This window comes from Chiloscyllium plagiosum, chromosome 8 (genome assembly GCF_004010195.1).
Source record: "Chiloscyllium plagiosum isolate BGI_BamShark_2017 chromosome 8, ASM401019v2, whole genome shotgun sequence".
Taxonomy (NCBI): Eukaryota; Metazoa; Chordata; class Chondrichthyes; order Orectolobiformes; family Hemiscylliidae; genus Chiloscyllium; species Chiloscyllium plagiosum.
In genome coordinates, this window is record NC_057717.1 from 97,665,681 (window position 1) to 97,686,241 (window position 20,561).

The following is a 20,561-nucleotide window of genomic DNA, read 5'->3' on the forward strand; positions in this document are numbered from 1 at the left end:
GAGGGGGTGGTCTTTTCGGAACGCTGATAGGGGAGGGGAGGGAGGGAAATATATCCCTGGTGGTGGGGATCGTTTGGAGGTGGCGGAAATGATGGCGGATGATACGTTGTACACGGAGGTTGGTGGAGTGCTAGGTGAGGGCCAGTGGGGTTCTGTCCTGGTGGCGGTTGGAGGGGCTCAAGGGCGGAGGAGCGGCAAGTGGAAGAGATGCGGTGGAGGGCATCGTCGACTACGTCTGGCGGGAAATTGCGGTCCTTGAAGGAGGCGGCCATCTGGGTTGTACGGTATTGGAACTGATCCTCCGGGGAGCAGATGTGGCGGAGACAAAGGAATTGGGAATATGGGATGGCGATTTTACAGGGGGCAGGGTGGAAGGAGGTGTATTCTAGGTAGCTGTGGGAGTCGGTCGGTTTATAGTAAATGTCCGTGTCGATTCGGTCGCCCGAGATAGAAATGGAAAGGTCTAGGAAGGGGAGGGAGGAGTCTGAGACGGTCCAGGTGAATTTGAGGTCAGGGTGGAAGGTGTTGGTAAAGTGGATGAACTGTTCAACCTCCTTGTGGGAGCACGAGGCAGCGCCGATATAGTCATCAATGTAGCGGAGGAAAATTTTGCTTCATTTTGCTTCAAAGATGTGAAGATCAGGTGAATTGGTCATGCTAAATTGCCCATAGTGTTAGGTGCATTAGTCAGAGGGGAAATGGGTCTGGGTGGGTTACTCTTCAGAGGACCGGTGTGGACTGGTTAGGCCGAAGGGCCTGTTTCCACACTGTAGGGAATCTAATCTAATCTAAATATAAATGCAAGTAGCAGTCACTGTTCAACTCTCCAGTACAATTCTGACACTGCAAAGTCTCAAAGTGGCATTTGACAAGACTGTTCTGGTGCCCTGAGCAGTTAATGGGAATGCAATTCTGTGTCCTTATTCCGCGGCAACCTAAAATCTACTCACCAAGCCAAAGGGGACGCCCCTGAGAGTCGAAGAGTGACCGGTCTCCATCTCGCCACTGGTTTGTGTAGCTGTCACTGCTGATAATTTTCCGGAGGTGACAGTCTTTCCAGTCGAGTCCACAGGCTTCTATTGCACGCACAAAAACAGTTCGCCGGGTGCCTGCTGGGGTTGAAAGACAGTCGTTTCACTGCTCTGCAACCTCTTTCAACTGCGTGACGCACAACAACACAATCACAACAAACACAGGACCTGAAGGTCAGCCATCCCAAATTTTGTCTACATTATACAAATTCAAACACTACCTTATCATGAAATCAGTAAATGGTTGCAGGAGGTCAAATCAACCCTCACCCCTACCCTCCGAAGCAGCCACTCACCCATTGACACTCACTCCCTTGCTGTTTCCCCATAGCCTCGCAATTTTTCCTTTTCAGATCGTATTCCATTCTCTTTTGAAGCTTTAATTGACTGCTTCCATGCTATGCATTCACACCACGGTGCGAAAAATAATATTTTGTTAATTAGTACATCCTTCTGTTATCGATCCTTAGACCAATGGGGAAAGGTTTCTAAAACCCCTCATGATTTTGGGCACCCTCTATCAAATCTTCTCTCCTCTAAAAAAGGAGAGAAGTCCCAATTTCTTTAATCTTTCGACATAACTAAAGTTCGGGGCTGGTAGCATTCTCATGAATCTTCTCTGTATCCTCGCTGATGATTTTACAATCTTCCCAAGTGTAGGGGCCAAAGTTGAACACAATGCTCCAGATGAGGCCAAGCCTGGACAGATTGAACACAAATCGTTTGCTTTCCTTGTCTGTTCACCAATATAGCAGTCCAGAATGTTGTGTTTAAAGAATAAAATTTCACTTTGCCTCTCTGAATCTACACCTATCCAACATTGAATGCTTAGTGTTGCATGTGCATTATATCTACAATTAAACAAGCCATTTTGCCCAATTGGTCTATGCAGACATGTGCCCTCCATATACTTTCTCCCAACTTCTTATATCTCTCACTACCAGCATGTCTTATAATTCCTCCACCCCTTGTACACATGAACTATAGTTTGTGTGCACCCCAGAACCTGGGAAAAGCAATGTCCAAAACAAGCTGTTCCTGCTTCTAACAAATATCTACTGAACTCTTGTGCTGGTGTAGACACTGATCTGACCCTTAGCAGTGGTTTACCAGACTGACGTTAAACAGAAGCTCTCAGGACACAACTCATACTTGTGCAGACAATTGTGCTTGCAAGCCCAGTGTGGGAGCTTGGGTGGGGCACAAGGGATATAGGAATGACACCCAGGCTGTGCCAATCTGAGGACTGCATCTTCAAGAACAAAGGGGAGAAGGCTTTCAAATGGATCTAAGGTTTGGAGGACTCCAGTCATCATAGTTGCTGGACAATGTGGGTGAAAGGCTGGGGAGGACAACTAATAGGTTCCAGCTCTGCTCTAAGACTAAGCGGAGATGCTTTGTCTATTCTTCACTAATGAGGAGAAAGTGAGGTCTGCAGATGCTGGAGATCAGAGCTGGAAATGTGTTGCTGGAAAAGCGCAGCAGGTCAGGCAGCATCCAGGGAACAGGAGAATTGACGTTTCGGGCATAAGCCCTTCTTCAGGAATTCTTCACTAATTCCTGCCCTCCAATCAGAAACACGTTGCTGCTGAATGGAATGCTTGGATATCAACATGCCCCCTGCCACCCCCAAGCATGATTCATACAAGTGCAATTATTACTGATCCTGGCCCTTAACTAGTTTCTTCTTGCACTAAGTAAAGGTGCTCTTGGTCCCTATTGCCGGTCCCTTTTAGACACAGCAGCTGCTGGAGTTGAAAAGTTCCAGTTTGCTGTGGTCGTGTGAGCAGAGCTCTCAGGGAACCTCCACATGCCAGTTGTGCAGCTTTCAGGGAGATGGCCTGTACAGACTTGTCCTTGGACAGTCTTTCCAGTGCCCCAGGTTGTCAGCAGAAGCCTTGTCAACTCTCAAACTCGCCTTCACTGGAAGCAGTTCCACAATGTATCAATCAAGTTAGTTTCGACAGAGCAGAACTAACTGCATTTTTATTGTATTTAGCAATCTCAGCCATTGCATCAAATCACTTTGCAGTTTGAATCACGAACAAGAGCAAGTTGCAGCAAAGTTCAAACATTTTTTGAACTACGAATCATATTTAAACACAGAGACCACAGCTGACTGGAGAGAAAACTTTTTCGATGCAATGGATTTTGCAATGTAAAATGTAGTGCCAATGTACCCAGCCCCAAGAAACACAGGCGTCCAAACAAGCTTCCAAAGAAAACATAAAAAGATTACGTGACCTCATTCTAAGCAGACGGAATACTTAACTGTTCAAAACGTAAAATCCAGAGTTAGAAAAAGGGTCATTTCTACCTACGTATACCACTCCTTACCGCTACCCCCTCCCCCCCCGATAAAAAGGGCCACTAAGTTCTTTCCCCGACTGCCTCAAAATCAGTCCCAGATCCAGTTGCCTTTGAAAGGGGTCAGCTGGCCCCAGATCAATCCTCTGGAAGCCTGTTCCCACAGCTGCAGTATTCTATAGGGAAATCAATCTTGAGAGGCTTATGAATTTGGCACTCATGTTCACCATCTCAAGGACAGTTTTTCTTTAGCTTAAATGCCATCTCTACCCTTCAGCTCATGTCGGGCAGCACAACAACCTCTCGACTCTTCAATAATTGAGGCTTTGTTCAGAAAACGTAACCAACTATAAAATCATTCTGGGTCACGACTGCAATCTCTTTATAATGCAGATGTATCTGGTCAGTCAAATACTGCAGGCCGTATTGGAGTAGCCCCACTACATGTTTGACTTCAGGTGCTTTAACTTAGCATTTCAAAACATTACAAATGCACCCCAGTCTCCCATTAGCTTCACTCATAGCCAACAGCTGAAGAATAAACCATCAACTAGTGGAAACGAGACCAGTCCCTCACAAATACGTTTGGTATACAGTAAGAGTTTGGTATGTAAACTCAAGTTCCAATTTAGTAGGTTCCCGTTATTATGTCAATAAAAAAGTGCCAAGTGAGGAAAGGTTATTTGATTGAAGAGAAGCCAATAAGATGGAACCACCTTGAGTGACCACCCTGTAAAGCTTGCTTTGAGCACTTCACACAAACTCAATCTGCATTGTGTGTAAAATATGAACAGATTGGAGGCCTGGGGTTGAAAGAAAGGGTGACTCCATTGAGGATAGTACTTTACCTCACCTTCAGTACTGATGTATCGTCTCCAATTAGCAAACAGATCAACAAATCAATCCAGAAAATAAAGCTAAGGACATTCCAGGCTGTGATAAAGTGGGATGTGGCAGGAGACACTGCTCTTGCTCTTCATGGATTACCAAACCTCTCTTCGGAAAGATGTGGGGTCATCCAGCTCAGGTGCAAGAGCACATTCCCCCCACTTCCATTCAAATAAGTTGCTTAACAACAAGAATGATCACTGGGTGAGGGCATGGAGAGATATTTATTGTCTGTCCACTGTAGCATGGCCATAACTTAAAGACCAGGAACACATCTTCACAATCCCTTCCACAACATCCGACAAAAAAAATGTTTGGGTAATCACCATACAAAACGGAAAGGTGGTGGCGGCATTATCTTGAAAACATTTGTCATTCATAACACTGAAACACTACTCTTTCCACTTCACATGGTTACAAGATCTATACAAGCATGGACAGGATAGGAAACTGTGACAAGTATATTTGCTGTTGCAGTTGTGCTGTTTTTGGAAAGTTCCAACAGTACAAGCTAAATACCTTGGTTTCGATTTGAGTTGTGTTGTATACCAGTGATACTAGGGGTTTCGTTGATGTGGTTGCCATAGTTACCATCTTCTTGCGGGCAGACATCCATGTTGTTCCACTTCCTGAGTAGCTCAAGCCAGCCAGCTTTCTCCTCCTGCTTACAGTGAGGGTTCAGTACCACACACACCCAGAGAGCACCTGAGGGAAAGGGAGAAACTGGTGATTAAAGGAAATTGTGACCAAAAATAAATCCAAGCCACTTCAGTGTTTTTGTATAAACAATGGGGTGGGTACAGCATACATGCCTAAAGGGGGGGGAAAGAGGTCTGTGGCCTCCTTTTAAAAAAAAACTTAGCCGGCTGGTGTCCTCAGCTGTTTGCAACATCAAAGAGAAATTCAAAGCAACAACTGGGCTGGAAATTAGTAACCACAAATACACTTTCACATGACATGCACTTTGAAAGGGTAACGAAAAACGTCAGGTCTGAGACACGTCAAGAGTTTTGTACTCATGAGGCGGCATATTGTGCAACTAGCACTTGCTGCATGATTGGTACATGGCGTCAAAGTTAACTTCCTAACATCACTTGTCCGAAACACTCATTTCATAGGATTCTGCAGAGACACGGTAGCAGTGGCAATTTGAGAATACTGCAGCCAGATATTTTAATTATGTTACAGTAATAATCTGACTCACTAACATTTACTTTCCAGTAATATTTGGAAACTAAATTATTTTTAAAAACTGAGCACGCTGTACCAGTGTTAATTTTAAGTTGGGTTTCTGTATTAACTCAGATCGTCGGTATGAAATCAAAGTTAGTTTTGATCTTTATCTCCCAGTTTTGATCAAAGGCCATCACTGGGAAACTTCAACTTTGTTTCACTCTTTGTATACGTGACTTGTTAAGTAGTTCCAGCATTTGAGGTTTGCGTTTCCAATATTTACACTCCCCTTCTGCATTGCTGCTTAAACTCCCCTTCCCAATAACACCTCGACACGCTTCCAAAAGGGAAATTATTGGGTCAATTCATGGACACCACTTGCACAATGTTATTTGCATGGGAAACCATTCATTGCTCGGGGGCACAAAATGTCAATCATCCCATCATTCAACTTCAACTCAGACCAGGGTCAAACAAGGTGCTCAATTCCCTCATTAATTCCAGGAAAAGTGAAACTACATCCCCCTGCCACAAGGTGGTTTCATGCAGTCTGCATTAAAATAAACACCAGAACGGACAGAACTTATGAAAGCATGAACAGTGATTTCATAACCTGAATCATCCTCAGAATTGATTTAAACCAAGTTCAGATGTGGTTACATAAAGCTCACTGAACGGTGACCTTACTCTTTATCTTACAGACAAGGCCATTTGTAAAACAAAGTTGCGCCGCAGAAGTATATTGCTGACCTTTCTGAACACAATCTCGGCTCCGAATTCCCAGTGAACTGGTTCACAGGCAAACTGCCTCGTTTAAAATTTAAATACAGCTTGGCAGTAAATGGTCAGTCATCATCAACTGGCGCATTTTCCAAAGCAACATTACCAAAGAAAAAGTCAAACAGCACTCTCTACTCATACATTAAATGTCGTTTTCCCTTTACACTGGTAATCCCGTGAATCTTCCCAAAAGCTTCAACAAATGCCTTTTCCAGGAATGATGCTTCAAAGTGTGCCACCAACACATTCATACACAAAAAATTTATCACCACAGGAGATTTTGTGAGAATGTGCCACATGCTTTTTTTTTTAAAGTTTGGTTGGTGCATCTATCACAGAAAGAATTACTTTGACTTCTCCTATATCCAATGGCCTAATCACTGTAAAGACAGGCGATGGCCATTTAACTTGAGCAAAGCAGAACAGAGGAGAAAGAATTTCTCAGCAAGTATGCAAAGCACATCATGTGCCAGGTCAAAAAGGAATTCAAACTGGCTGCAGTTTCAAAACAACTCTTTCACTAACAAAAATATATGTTCCAGAACGGAGAAATTAAACACTAGACAGGCAGTTAGAAAGTCTTTTTTCCCCAATTGCCTGCATTCTTAGGGCAGAGTTGGCAAGCAGAAGCCAGACATTTTGATATGGAGCATGAAGAGCCATGGGCACCTAGCCGACACACCTCTGCATGTCTAGGGACAAATTAGCATGGTCAAACCACCTAACCTACACATCTTTGGTCTGTGGGAGGAAACCCATGCTGACATGGGGAGAATGTGAAAACTCCACACAGACAGTCACCTGAGGCTAGAATTGAACCTGGGCCTCTGGCGCGGTGAAACAGCAGTGCTAACCACTGAGCCACTGTTCCTTCTTATCTAGAGGATCTAGAACTAGGAGTCGGTTTAAAACTTGTGTAGAGAGACACAGTCACCCAATTAAGATACAGATGAGAAAACATTTGAGGGTGGAGTGCCTTTTGAATTCCATTCCCCAAAAGACAGTGGATGCAGAATCTTAATTTGGTTTTAAAAAAAAGACGGAGACAGAGATTCTTGATCACAGAAGGGATGAAAGATTATTCAGGTATGCTGGAATGTAAGGTGGAAGTTAAAGTAAACCAGCCATAAACTTACGGAAAAGTGCAAGAGACTTAAAGGGGAAAGTGAACTACTCTTGTTCCTGGTTTGTACGTTAATAATCTCAGTCAAGTTGTATCAACAGCGAATCAGTCCACACACCAATGTGTGCAGAGCTCAGATGTATACCAGAGAGGAACTAGTTTATTTCACACGTTACCTGACAGCTCAAAAAGGTATGATTGGTCTGATCCCCTCGCAGTTTTGATTAGAAGTATAGAAAAAATGAAACAGTAGATCAACTCCGTTCATCAGGTGACCATCAAAATGACTGATGTTGCAGATTCAAAACTGGCTAGGCTAAAGGTTTCTTGGAAAGTTTAAGAGGATCTAATTTTGAAAGTAACCTGTTGAAACTGAGCTAGGCTTGCACGCACACAGTTGGTCTTAACAGGGTAGAACCCAATAATCTATAGCTTACATATTATGCAGCTGGAAAGGTTCGCAAAATGAAAAATAGCGTTGCCATACACCCATTCACAACTTCAACCATGACAACTGACTTTATTGGAGGAATTGACTCTACTGGCTGCCCACATGAAATGATAATCAAGCAACATCTTTGGTAAAAATGGCATGCAGTATACATGATGTGGCACAAAATGGCACTCCATGAAAGTTGATCAAAATGACAAAGTTGCTCTGCTGGGAGTGGAAAATCTCACACTGGTACAACAAATGCTCTTTCAAGGGTTGGTATTTCGCCATGTTCTTGGTGCAATGCAGAGGGAGCTTAGTGTGTAAACAAAGCAGACCTACTCTGCTTGTGAATACTAAAAGAATATCAAAGAATATTATTGCAAAAACAAATGAAGCATTTGGCCCAAAACGTCTGTACAAATGATCATCTCCAACCATGACTCATACCCTATACCCTTTAGTGCTGTTCAGAAATTAATCTCTGAAAAATAAAGACTCTGCCTCTGCAGTTAGTGACTCCACGATCTAGGCAATCGGAACTTTGTTCCGAACTTCCTACAACTATCAACATCTTCAATGTGTGAGAGAGTCATCCCTCTATGTTCAATATTGATCCCCTACATTCGATAGCCTGCATGTTAAGATGAAGAAAGCAGAGGCTTCGGAAATAATGATTCTTTTCAAAATTCCCTACATGCTGAAAACATTCATGCAGATCTGAAAACCACAAAAATATTATTCAAGTGGGTTAGGGGTGCAGAAAGCAGGAAACTATAGGTCAGTTTATCTAACATCTGCTTCAAAGGGAAAATGCTACAATCCATTGAGATGGTAATAACAAACTATTCAGAAAACCATAAAATGAGGCAGTTTCAACATTGTTTCATAAAAGCAAAGTGTCTGACAAATAAATAGAGTTCTTTGAGGTGGTGATAAGCAGGGTAATGGGGAAACTTGAGGTTGTAGTGAATTTGAATTTCCAAAAGGCATTCGATAAAGTCCTACATTAAAAAAATAGTTTATTTCACAAGAGCTCACAGTGCTGCCCATGATATATTAGCATGGATGGAGAAACAGAGAGAAACAATCACTTGCAAGTTGGCAAACTAATTAGAAATGTTGCAGTGATCGCAACTGGGATCTATTTAGAATTTACATCGTTTGAGACTTAGAACAGAGAACATTACAGTGCAATGCAAGCCCTTCGGCCCTCAATGTTGCGCCGTCCTGTGAAGCCCATCTAACCTACACTATTCCTTTCCCATCCATATGCCTATCCAATGACCATTTAAGCACCCTTAAAGTTGGCGAGTCTACTACTGTTGTCAGCAGTGCATTCCACGCCCCTACTACTCTGAGTAAAGAACCTACCTCTAACATCTGCCCTTTATCTATTACCCCTCAATTTAAAGCTATATCCCCTCTTGCTAGCCATCATCATCTGAGGAAAAAGGCTCTCACTGTCAAAGCTATCTAACTCTCTGATTATCTTGTGTCTCAATTAAGTCACCTCGCAACCTTCTTCTCTCCAACGAAAACAGCCTCAAATCACTCAGCTTTCCTCGCAAGACCTTCCCTCCGTACCAGGCAACATCCTAGTAAATCTCCTCCGAACCCTTCCCAAAGCTTCCACATCCTTTCTATAATGTGGTGATCAGAACTGTATGCAATACTCCAAATGCAGCTGCACCTGAGTTTTGTACAGCTGCAACATTACCTCTGAAACTCAATCCCTCTACCAATAAAAGCTAACACACCGTACACTTTCTTAACAACCCCATAAATCTGGATGGCAACATTCAGGTATCTATGCACATGGACGCCAAGTACTGCTCATCTACACTACCCAGAATCTTAGCATTAGCCCAGTACTCTGTATTCCTGTTACTCCCTCTAAAGTGAATCACCTCACTTTTCTGCCTTCAACTCCATTCGCCATCTCTCGGCCTAGCCCTGCATCTTATTTATGTACCTCAAACCTACAACATCCTTCAGCACTATCCACAACTCTACCGACCTTAGCGGCATCCACAAATTTACTAACCCATCCTTCGGTGCCCTCATCCAGGTCATTTATAAAAGTAACAAACAACAGTGAACCCAAAACAGATCCTTGCAGTACCCCAATATAACTGAACTCCATGATAAATATTTCCCATCAACCACCACCCTGTCTTCTTTCAGCTCGCCAATTTATGATCCAAACCACTAAATCACCCTTAGTCTCATGCCTCCACATTTTGTGTAATAGCCTACCACGGGGAACCTTTTCAAACGTCTTATTGAAATCCATATACACCACATCAACTGCTTTACCCTCATCTTCAATGAAGGAATAATGTAACATTGTCAAATTTGATGATATCATGAGAAGGACACAAACAGTCTGAAAAAGGATATAGATAGGTTAAAAGAGTGGGAAAAACAAATGGCAAATTGAGCATGAAGCGTGAAAATGTGAGGTTGTCAACTCTGGCAGTTGAAGAACAGAAAAGAACATTATTTAACTAAAATGACACTGCAGAAAGCTGCACTTGGTGAATCTGGGTGCCTATATACATGCGCCACAAAAATTGAGGATGTGGGTCGAGAATTAATTAGGAAGGAAGTAGTGTTTTGGTCTTTATTGGAAGGGGAATGAAATATCGAAGAGATCCTCCAAAGCCATGCAGGACACAGATGGAACTGCACATGGAGTACTGTAAATAGTTTTGATCTTTCTTAAGGAGAGATACATTTTGCATTGGAAGCAGTTCAGAGAAGGTTCACATGGTTGGTACTAGGGATGAAGGGGTTATCATATAAGGAAAGGTGGAGCTATATTAATTGGAGTTAAGAAGAATAAAAGGTGATCTGTTGAAATCCAAGATGGAGGGGGGGGGTTGACAGATTAGATACTGGGAAGAGGCTTCGTCTCATGGGGGAATCTAGAACAAGCAGGCATGCTTTCAAATTAAGGCATCTCTCACATAAGACTTGGAGGAGAAATTTGTTTTCAGAGTTGCTTTTTCTTCTGAACACTCCATCCAAGAGAGCAGTGGAAGCTTAATCACTAAATGCATTCAAGGCTGGCATTAGATACATTTTTGATCAAAGGAGTATGGGATACAGGCAGGAGAAAGTGTTAAAACCACAATCAGATGCACCATGACCTTAAGGTACAGCAGAACAGGTTCACTGGGTCTTCTCCTGCTCCTATTTCATGGTGCTTCGTACAGATGCCACCCTATGAAATTCTTGTCCAAACACCGGATATTCAATTGCATCATTTAATGATGATTGACTGTACACACCACAGCAGCACATTTACTAATCAGCAAATCCTCTTATTCAGCATAACGCACTTTTCGTTTTCTTTACACGTTCTGATGAATGCAAGACAAAAAGCTTCAACAAACGGTCTTTGCTTTCACAGCAGTACTCAAGGTCTGTGCTAACAAACAAATAAATGGGGCATTGTTACAAGTGTCCTCTAATGGAAAATATTAACTATTCAGGTCAACATTAAAAAAAGCCATGCTTCTTTTAGAGAAGCATGGAATTCTGGGCCGTACAATACAATGAGGACACCAATAATCATTCACTGACCATGAAGCAAAAATGTATAGTGTGCTACTTTTCCTTTAAATTATAGATTATATCAGATACTAGCTAATAAATAAAAATTCCACAGATTTAAAATTTTTTTTAATTCATTCATGGACTGTGGGCATGACTGGCTATGCCAGCATTTACTAATAACCCGTGAAGAAATGATGAGCGACCTTCTTGAACCGCTGCAACTCTTGGGGTGTCGGTACACCTCCAGTGCTGTTAGGCAGGGAACTAGAGTTTTTGGATCCATCAGTGCAGGAACAGCAGTGTAGCTCAAAGTCTAGATCTGGTGGAGCTTGAAGGGGTACTTGCAGGTGGTGTGCCTATACATCTGCTGCCCTTGTCCTTCGAGGTGGAAGAGGTTGAGAATTTGAAAGATGCTATCAAAGGAATCTGACGAGCTGCGACACTACATCAGAGAGACACAAACATTTCCTTCTGATTGTATGGAAAATGGATAGAAATGGTTGAGACAGATATGGGGCGAACACAGGCAAATGGGACCAATTCAGATAAGGAAAGCTGGGTGGCATGGACAGGTTGGTTCAGAGGGCCTATTTCCATGCTGTATACCTTGATGACTCTAAAAGGAATCAACTGGGAGCATAAAGATGACATGGTGCAAATCAGTCCCATGAAAAGCCAATCTGAAACACTGATGGAGACTTAGTGAAGTGGCTTATGTTTGGGAAGGGGAGAGGTCTCAAATGGCAAACATGCAACTTTGCATTTCCATAACTGCTGTGCCAATCCATACCCACTCCCTGAAACCATTCTCACCCAATTCACGCAACTTAATGCAGCATAGCCCATGAGGTAGACCAAATCTTGGAGGCCTCCAGCCTGATTAACCATTAAACTGGCAAACCTGCTCCTGACAGATGCTGCCAACCTTTGCTCTGTGTTAGTCAAAGCCACAAGGCAGAGGCAGAGACCACTTCCCCATTTCACAACCAGCCACGTGAGCTTGCCCATACACAAATTCTCCCCAGAACTCAGTCTCTGTCTACAGATGCTGTCGGACCTGCTTGAGTAGTCCCAAAATTTGCCGGTTTCATTTGCGAGTTGATGCATGTTCGTCCTACACACTGAGCAGGATGAGCCAAAAAGGAAGAAGAAAAAACTTTCCTGAATGAAGGCCACAATTTTAAAAACCGCACGAACATTACACCCAAATTCCAGCTGAGCACAGTCAACCCAAAAACAGAAGCGTTCTCAGGTACAGACATCAATAATGAAGTGAACCAGAGTCAAAAACGAACAAAGTGAGGCTATAGGGGCCAACTCAAGTTACTGAGTAAAATGGGCTGACTAACAAAGCACGTTTAACATGAGGCATAAACAGCAGCCGTTACCTAACTCATCCCACAGCTCCCGACATTTATCAGTCATTCCTGTCCCCTGTTGTCGCCAGAGAGAGAGCCGTGGGTCTTCCATAAACTGTTCCGTCATTAGAGTCAGCATACGAGCCCCATTGGAGTCCCACATCCTGAGCATCTCCCGCACCTGTCATGCAAGGAAAGAAATTGCTGAAACTGCATAAATTTAAGAGCTAAGCTACAAAAATCTATTCGAGAGAAAGTGAGGGCTGCAGATGCTGGAGATCAAAGCTGAAAATGTGTTGCTGGAAAAGGGCAGCAGGTCATCAGCATCCAAGGAACAGGAGAATCGACATTTCGGGCATAAGCCCTTCTTCAGGAATAAGCCATTCCTGAAGAAGGGCTTATGCCCGAAACGTCGATTCTCCTGTTCCTTGGATGCTGCCTGACCTGCTGCCCTTTTCCAGCAACACATTTTCAGCTACAAAAATCTATTCCACCATAACCCCAATAATAAGCAGAGACAATTAACCAATTGCCATTAAAATAATACATCGCCATGGGGTGAATTAGACATGCACGCGGCACCTCAAGCTGACTAGTGCTGGAGCTGGGAAAAGGGTCCCAGTTTGCTTCTCCAGTTGGTTAAATTAGCCGGTCTCATCAGCAGAGTGGGGGCATTACAATTAGCCTCAGCAGTGAAGGGTTAGAAGTCTCTCCGGATAGAGGTTGGGGGTGGTATCCTCCTTCCAGCAATTCCTAACAGTGTTTTTGGATAATTCGCAAGGATTGCATCAGGCTGACAGCCTGTCATTCACTGTCTATCGTCAGTGATACTAAAAAAAATCTCAAAGTGGCCAGAGACCAAAGGCGATTTGTGTATGTGGAACTGTATCAGAGAATGTTTTCTCCCCTTGTTCTCAAAATTGCTTGGAGTGGACGTGGTGATGTCAGTAGAAGTGTAATAAGCCAGACATCTACTTACAGCCAATTGTATTCAAAACGCAACTCCAAAGCTTGCCTTTCAATTCTCCTGCTCTCAACAATTTCTCATACCTCACTATTTCCACTATTGAAATATGGTCTGGAGGGAAACTACTCAACTGAAGCTAAAAGGTCAAGGAAAGCAAATGACCAAGTGCATACCAAGGCCTCCAGACTTAGATAAGTGACATCTGTCAAAAAAAACTCAAGTGACAGTCCAGCAAGAAACAGATTTATTTTGACAAAGATATTGCTTTCAGAAACGCTGAAGAATGACAGATATTACTGAAAGCAGAGGCAGCAGATATGAACCACCCACAATCGTGGGATTTTAATTGGTTGAACTCACTATGGATGCTCACCTTGGCAAACATGGAGTGCAGCTGCTTACTAGCTCCGTAGTATCCACTGATTGACAGCAGCACTTTCACTTGCTCCTGTACCTGCTCTTCATCCAGATGCCAGCAGTTCTCAGCATCAATACTTGCACCTGCTGTAGGGTCAGGAGCACCTGCAATGCAATGTGGAAAGCATTTTCAAAATAAGCAAGGTACAGCCCGACTTTTGTAAAACAATTACACACGGAGTTGAATCCTACTAAATGCAAAAGCACAGGAGACAGGCAAGGTACTCAGGTGTACAGCATGGAAACAGACCCTTCAGTCCAACTTGTCCATGACAACTAGATATCAAACTTATCTAGTCCCATTTGGCCTATGTAACGCTAAACTCTTCCTATTCATCTGCTCATCCAGTTGCTTTTTAATTGTTTAATTACAGCAGCCTCCACCACTTCCTTCATACATGCACCACCTTCTGTAATAAAAGTTGCCCGTTAGGTCCCTTTTAATCCTCTCTCCCCTCCCCTTAAATCTATGCCCTCTAGCTTTGGACTCCTCTATCCGTGGGAATAAAGACCTTGGCTAATCACTATCCAAACCCCTCATGATTTTATAAACCACTATAAGGTCACCCCTCAGCTTCCGATGCTCCAGGGAAAACAGCCCCAGTCTATTCAGCCTCTCCCTACAGCTCAAACGCTCCAACCCTGGCAACATCCATTTAAATCCTTTCTGAACCCTTTCAAGTTTCACAAAATCTTTCCAAAGGCACGGAGACCAGAACTGAACACAGTATTCCAAAAGTGGCCTAACCAATGTCCTGATACAGCCGCAACATGGCCTCACAATAGCTGAAGCTGGACTATTCTAATAGGCAACTACGTTTTCAGACCAAACTGGCTCGTAAGCTGGTGTCATTATGGACTTGGCATAAATTAAAGTACAGTTGCAAATTTGCTTATCCAAGTTACATACAGTAAAAAACATGAAAACATTCAAAGTTTAAACAAACAAATAATGACGAGCACTCTGCCTTGTGCCTGCATCCAGTTTTTAGGCAGACTCTCCTCAGAGTCTCAATCAGTTGAACAATCTTTTATAGCATCTGAGAAATTTAAATTTAGAATAAAAGGGTTGTGTTCAGTTCATTTTCAAAGAATACACTCACCAATTCTTTTAGAAAAAAAGTCATTACCCCATCAACAGAAATCAGCAGAGCGGGGACACCGTACAAGGTCATAGCAATTAGATTGGAAAGGGATCTGAATTGTTCACCAGCATCAGGGAGGCAGTGGCCAGAAAACTAACTGAATCAGCCACATACACAGTGTCTGCAAGAGGGATTCTGCAGTGAGTTGCAGAAATATTTAAGCAGCTTGGCCAGGACAAAAGCAGCCCACACTACATCTTTAATATGCACTCCCTCTATTAGCTGCACACGAGTAGTTTTATACTATAAACATGCAGCAGTGCGAGAAACACCAATGATTCTGTCTCAGTGCTAACCAGCTAGAAGAGAGAGGACAGCAGCCTCCAGGGAACACCACCACACCAAAAGTTCCAAGTCATACAATGTTTAACTTGGAACTGTAATTACTGTTCTTTCTTCATTACTAGGTCAAAATCTTGTTATTCCCAACCTAACTGCACTGTGGAACTATGCAGATGCAAGGACTGCAGCCGCTGAGGAAGATCATCAGGTTTTAAGGAGGACCACCTCTCCAAACATATAACAAACGAACAAGCATTCTGCTAACACTCGCGGTATACCGAGGAATGGTCACATGGGGAAGACACATGATACAGCACTACCCACAACTGAGAACAAACAATCTTTGCCTCGGGTGGAAATAATGTCAGACATCACATTACTTTAACAAGTAGGCTGCTTGCTATAGCTCTGCTCAAATCAGAATCAAAACAGATGGCAGAAAGCAACCAAAGTGCGAAGAAACATTGCCAAGACATTTTACGTGGTATAAAAGGGAATCATCGATCTTACTCCCCAGCACTCCCTGTTGCAAACACCGATACTCTATCCACCCTGCACTCACTCACTCACCATCTGCTGCATCATGGATTCGGAGAAACATTTCAGCACTTTGAACACCCATCGGGGCAAAAGCAATAGCAGAATGGACCCACAAAAATATCATTTGTCAGGCACATCCCAATCGCAATGCCCTTTCCAATTGCAGAGCTGGAAATCAGCCACTTCGTTCAAATGGGTAAAAAAAAAAGTGCCACAAGTGCATTGTAACATTAAGATCCCTTGGTAGGTGGATGCACTGAACTGCTTTGATCTTGCAAGGCAGTACTGGAAAGGTCTCCTGAACAGACTTAACAATGCCCATCCCTTCAGCTGGCTAACTCATCTGCATGACTTGTCATTGCCCAGAACCTGCCCCAAGGGCAATTCAGCCATTCTGAACAGTACATTCTGATCATTATATAATAACCAGCTTTGCCAAGAGAAAAAGAATGCTCATATGATCTCAATTTTTTATACAATCAGGTTGAATGCGTCGCATGCAAATTTGATGAGCAGTTTTAAACATACTCTCGCTGTGTACAGATTAGCCCTGCTACAGATTCACTTCTATTTGTAATAAACATATGACTTAGCCCACCTTCAGAACTGGGAACAAATAGCTATTGGAGTGCGATCCTGATCAGAAGTAGTTTAGACAGTGCCGACCAATTTGTTATCTTAAATATGAAAAGCCAGATACAATAAAACCTCAGAAATCAGCCCTAACCATGTGCAATCATTCTATGAGACATTAAAAACTGAATACTTATAAAAGGTGATGTTACAATTCCCATGAGAATACTCAAAAGGAGAAAGCAGGTTTGCCCAGTGGCCTGGCCAATTCCTCATTTAACCAATACCACGAAAAACAAACACATTCATCCAACAGCCAAATGTTGCACTCCAAAGCAGTTGGCACATTTACCAATGATACTTCAAAAATAATTTAACATGTGAAATGCTTTGACAGTTTCCAACATTTTTGCAAGTCCAACTCTAAGCTGGTATAATCATTGGCAAAAGTAACGTCAAAGTCAACGTAGTCCCAGTGGCTCAGAGGGCTGCTCTCTCATTGAAAAAGATGACTGGTGGCGGTTTAACCTGAGGGTCACCACACCTCAAGCGAGGGAGAGATTGAGGAGGAATGTCCTTCGTGGTAACCTCAGTTGTTGCAGGACCTGCAACCAGTGCTGTTAAAACATCTGACCCTAGTATATCTGTGCTACTCTTACCATAGAGAGAACATTATCAGCCCTAATCACAAATGCCATCCCCTCACTGCCAAATGCTCCTTACTCACTGGTCAGTTGAACCACATGACTTGTAAGCTATGTCACACCTGAATCAGAGATGATCTCCAGACCACACCGCCCACTTCAATCTTTGTAATATTGCTAACTTAGTCCCTGACACAGCTTCATCCTTCTGAAAAAGAACATTCTGCAACACTAGCCTGGACTATTCCAATTCTCTCCTATTAATGGTGCCATACTCTACCTTCATGAACACGAACTCTTGAAAACATGGTGCGGCCTGCAACTTAACTTGCATCAAATTCTGCTTAGTCAGCCTCTCACACTCACTGAATTACACTGGTTCCCTGGTTCACAATTCTTTTGACATGACATTGAAAACTCCAGTTTGAGTTCCATCATAGCCTCATCCTCCACCCCCCCAATTTTTGCAACCTTGACTTCTTACACATTCAATTCTCATGGCTCCACCATCCATGGCCATGTCTTCAGCTGCTGAGGTATCAAGGTTTGGAATTCGACCCTAAAACACACTGCCTCTCTTTCCTTCTTTGTGACCCTTCTTCAATGTAGACCAATACGGTCTTAATATCACAAGTCAATTTTGTTTGACACTGCTTCAGAGAACCACCTTTAGACATTTATGTTAAACGAAGAACATTTAACAGTTCAGCACAGGAAGACCCTTCAGCCCACCATGTCTGTACATACCATGATGCCATTCTAAACTAACCCCATCTGTCTGTACATGAACAGCTTATATTTGTATTATGCGTTTAAGAAAAACAAATAGATCTCAAGTCCATTCTGACAGTTATGTTCTACACAGATCTGGTTCCACCCTACTTCAGCAGAAATATGGTATCCTGTTCCTTTCTCCATCTGCTTAGTTAGCTCCCTGTTAAATAGACTTGCACATTGCAATTCCAGATACACATTCAGTTCGACAAGAAATGCACAGAAACTGAAGACGTGGCAGTCTTGGAAAATAAGCCCCATTAAAAATCTTGTTCCAAACAAAAAGGGTACAATTTAGGAAGTGCCTGAGAATGCTAAAATGAAGAACGGAGATGCAAACTATGGAAATGGTTTCTCCACTCTTGGCAAGCATCCACCAAGAACAGGTGTGGGCAGACTAAATTTCTCACATCATAATCTTGCCCCAAAATGCAACAGCAGAGCGTCAGGACAGGTAACAAAATGGCAAGTATACACTTTAGGACCTGCGTTCAAGGCAGAATGCAGAGAGCTGTCTCCTACGTTGTGCTTTGTGAAGCACCAGGTTCCAATTAAATTCAGGCTCAAAACAGAAGGGGATGCTTTTGTTTGTGGAGAGCAGTATAACTAGAGGCTGTCATTATAAAGACAGTCATCAAGAAATCCAATAGACAACACAAGTTGTTTACTCAGTGGTGAGAACGTGGGACTCACTGCCAGATATAGATGTGTTTTAAGGGGAGGATGATCAAGCAAATGAGAGCTTTAGAAAAGGAAAGAGGAAAGGAGAGTAGAGTGGGCCATAAACACTGGCACAGAGTAGACCATAAATACTGGCATGAACTAGTCAGTTGAAACAGACTCTCACTCTCTCACACACACACACATAGGAGGTGGGGCCTGTTTGTCTGTCTCTCACACACAGGAAGTGGGGGGATTGGTGCCATTCAGTCTTGATCTGACTTTGGTCAGAGTGCCACATTCCCAACAATCTCCAACACTCTTGGTAGTCATCAACTTTCCTGGACCTTAAGAATATTCAATGACGCTGCCTCCACGATTTTTAATTGAAGAGAATTCTCAAGAGTTTCCAAGCCCAGAAAAATGTCAAGTATGTTTCAGAACGGAAGACCCCCCCCTCCGCCCATTGCAAGTCCTAGTTTTAGTCACCCCAAGGACAAACATCATTGTCAATTCCTCTCAGGATCTTAGGCTTCAGTGAAATTATAACTCGTTCTTTGAAACATTAATAGATACAGGCCCAGCTTGTCCAATCTTTTCTAATCAGATCGATTCAACTGATAGCTGGTGTGAAGCTTTGTGTGATCTGACAAAACTTGACAGCAAAAAGAAATTAGAGTCCCAGACCTGAACAAAAATCTTCATCTCGAGAATATAGATTGCTTAAACACATACCAGCCACCAAGCAAGATGAAAGTACAACAAAAAAAGAAAGAAAATGTAATCCAAATAAAATGTGAATACAACACAGCACATTCATAGAATCATACAATCTCTACAGTGTGGAAACAGGCCCATCGGCCCAACAAGTCCACAGCGACCCTACCCAGACCCATTCCCATACACTTACCCCTGATTAATGAACCTAACCTACACATCCCTGGACTAAAAACTCAAACTGCTCCACTTAAAGCTACTAGCATCACCACGAAGATCAAACATCAAACGCAAGCATCAAAACTGCTGTTTAAACTCAATTGGACCAACAATGAAGTGACAGATTGTGCAAATCTAGCCAAGAACACAGCCATGCGCCTTACCGTGCACTTGATTAATTTCTGAACAAGATGAGAGAATTTCATCAGCCAGTTTCTGTGCGGTTGGAAGAACTTCTGTGTGATGGGCAGTGATGAGGTACTGGACGAACTTCTGCAACTGATCGCGGTTCATTTGCGAGAGCGTTTCGGAGATGGGTAGCCGCAGCTCCACCTGCTGAGCCTTGCGGATTCGGTATAGGGAAAGGGCCACTACATGGCCACAGTAAAAGATGTCCTTATTACCACAGCCACACGTCACAGAGGTAATCTTGCAGCGGTCAAAGCTGATGGCAACTTTGTACATTTTCTCAGGTTCACCCTGGTTGGCGAGCTCAGTCACAGTTCCACTCAAATGAAATCCTGTGAATAATAAACAATAAGCATTTAAGAACAGACCAAAAAAAAATCAAATTTCAAACTGTGCCCATAGGACTGAAAATGATGAATTAAGCATATGTCATGTTCCACTATCTAGTGCTAAGAAGGGGTGGCATGGTGGCTCAGTGGTTAGCAGTGCTGCCTCACAAAGCCAAGGCCCCAGGTTCAATTCCAGCCTTGGCCAACTGTCCGTGTAGCCTTTGCACGGGTTTCTTCAGGGTGCTCCAGTTTCCTCCCACAGTCCCAAAGATGTGCAGGTTAAGAGTGAATTGGCCATGCTAAATTGCCTATAGTGTTAGGTGCATTACTCAGAGCGCTTCAAGCGACTGTTTATGTGGAGTTTGCACATTCTCTCAGTGTCTGCATGGGTTTCCTCTGGGTGCTCTAGTTTCCTCCCACAGTCCAAAGATGTGCAGGTTAGGGTGAA

General features: G+C 43.0%; 1 protein-coding gene across 1 annotated transcript in view; it reads right to left on the bottom strand.

Moving 5' to 3' along the window:
• The window catches only part of LOC122552364 (zinc finger SWIM domain-containing protein 4-like), a 93,680-nt gene that overhangs the window by 21,953 nt on the left and 51,166 nt on the right, over positions 1-20,561 (bottom strand). Inside the window, exons 3-7 of the mRNA XM_043695114.1 lie at positions 19,760-20,116; positions 13,998-14,146; positions 12,688-12,838; positions 4,746-4,931; positions 951-1,112 (exon numbers count right to left, since the gene is read on the bottom strand). Of these exons, the coding sequence (XP_043551049.1) occupies positions 951-1,112; positions 4,746-4,931; positions 12,688-12,838; positions 13,998-14,146; positions 19,760-20,116 (1,005 nt within the window). The remainder of the gene's footprint in view (positions 1-950; positions 1,113-4,745; positions 4,932-12,687; positions 12,839-13,997; positions 14,147-19,759; positions 20,117-20,561) is intronic.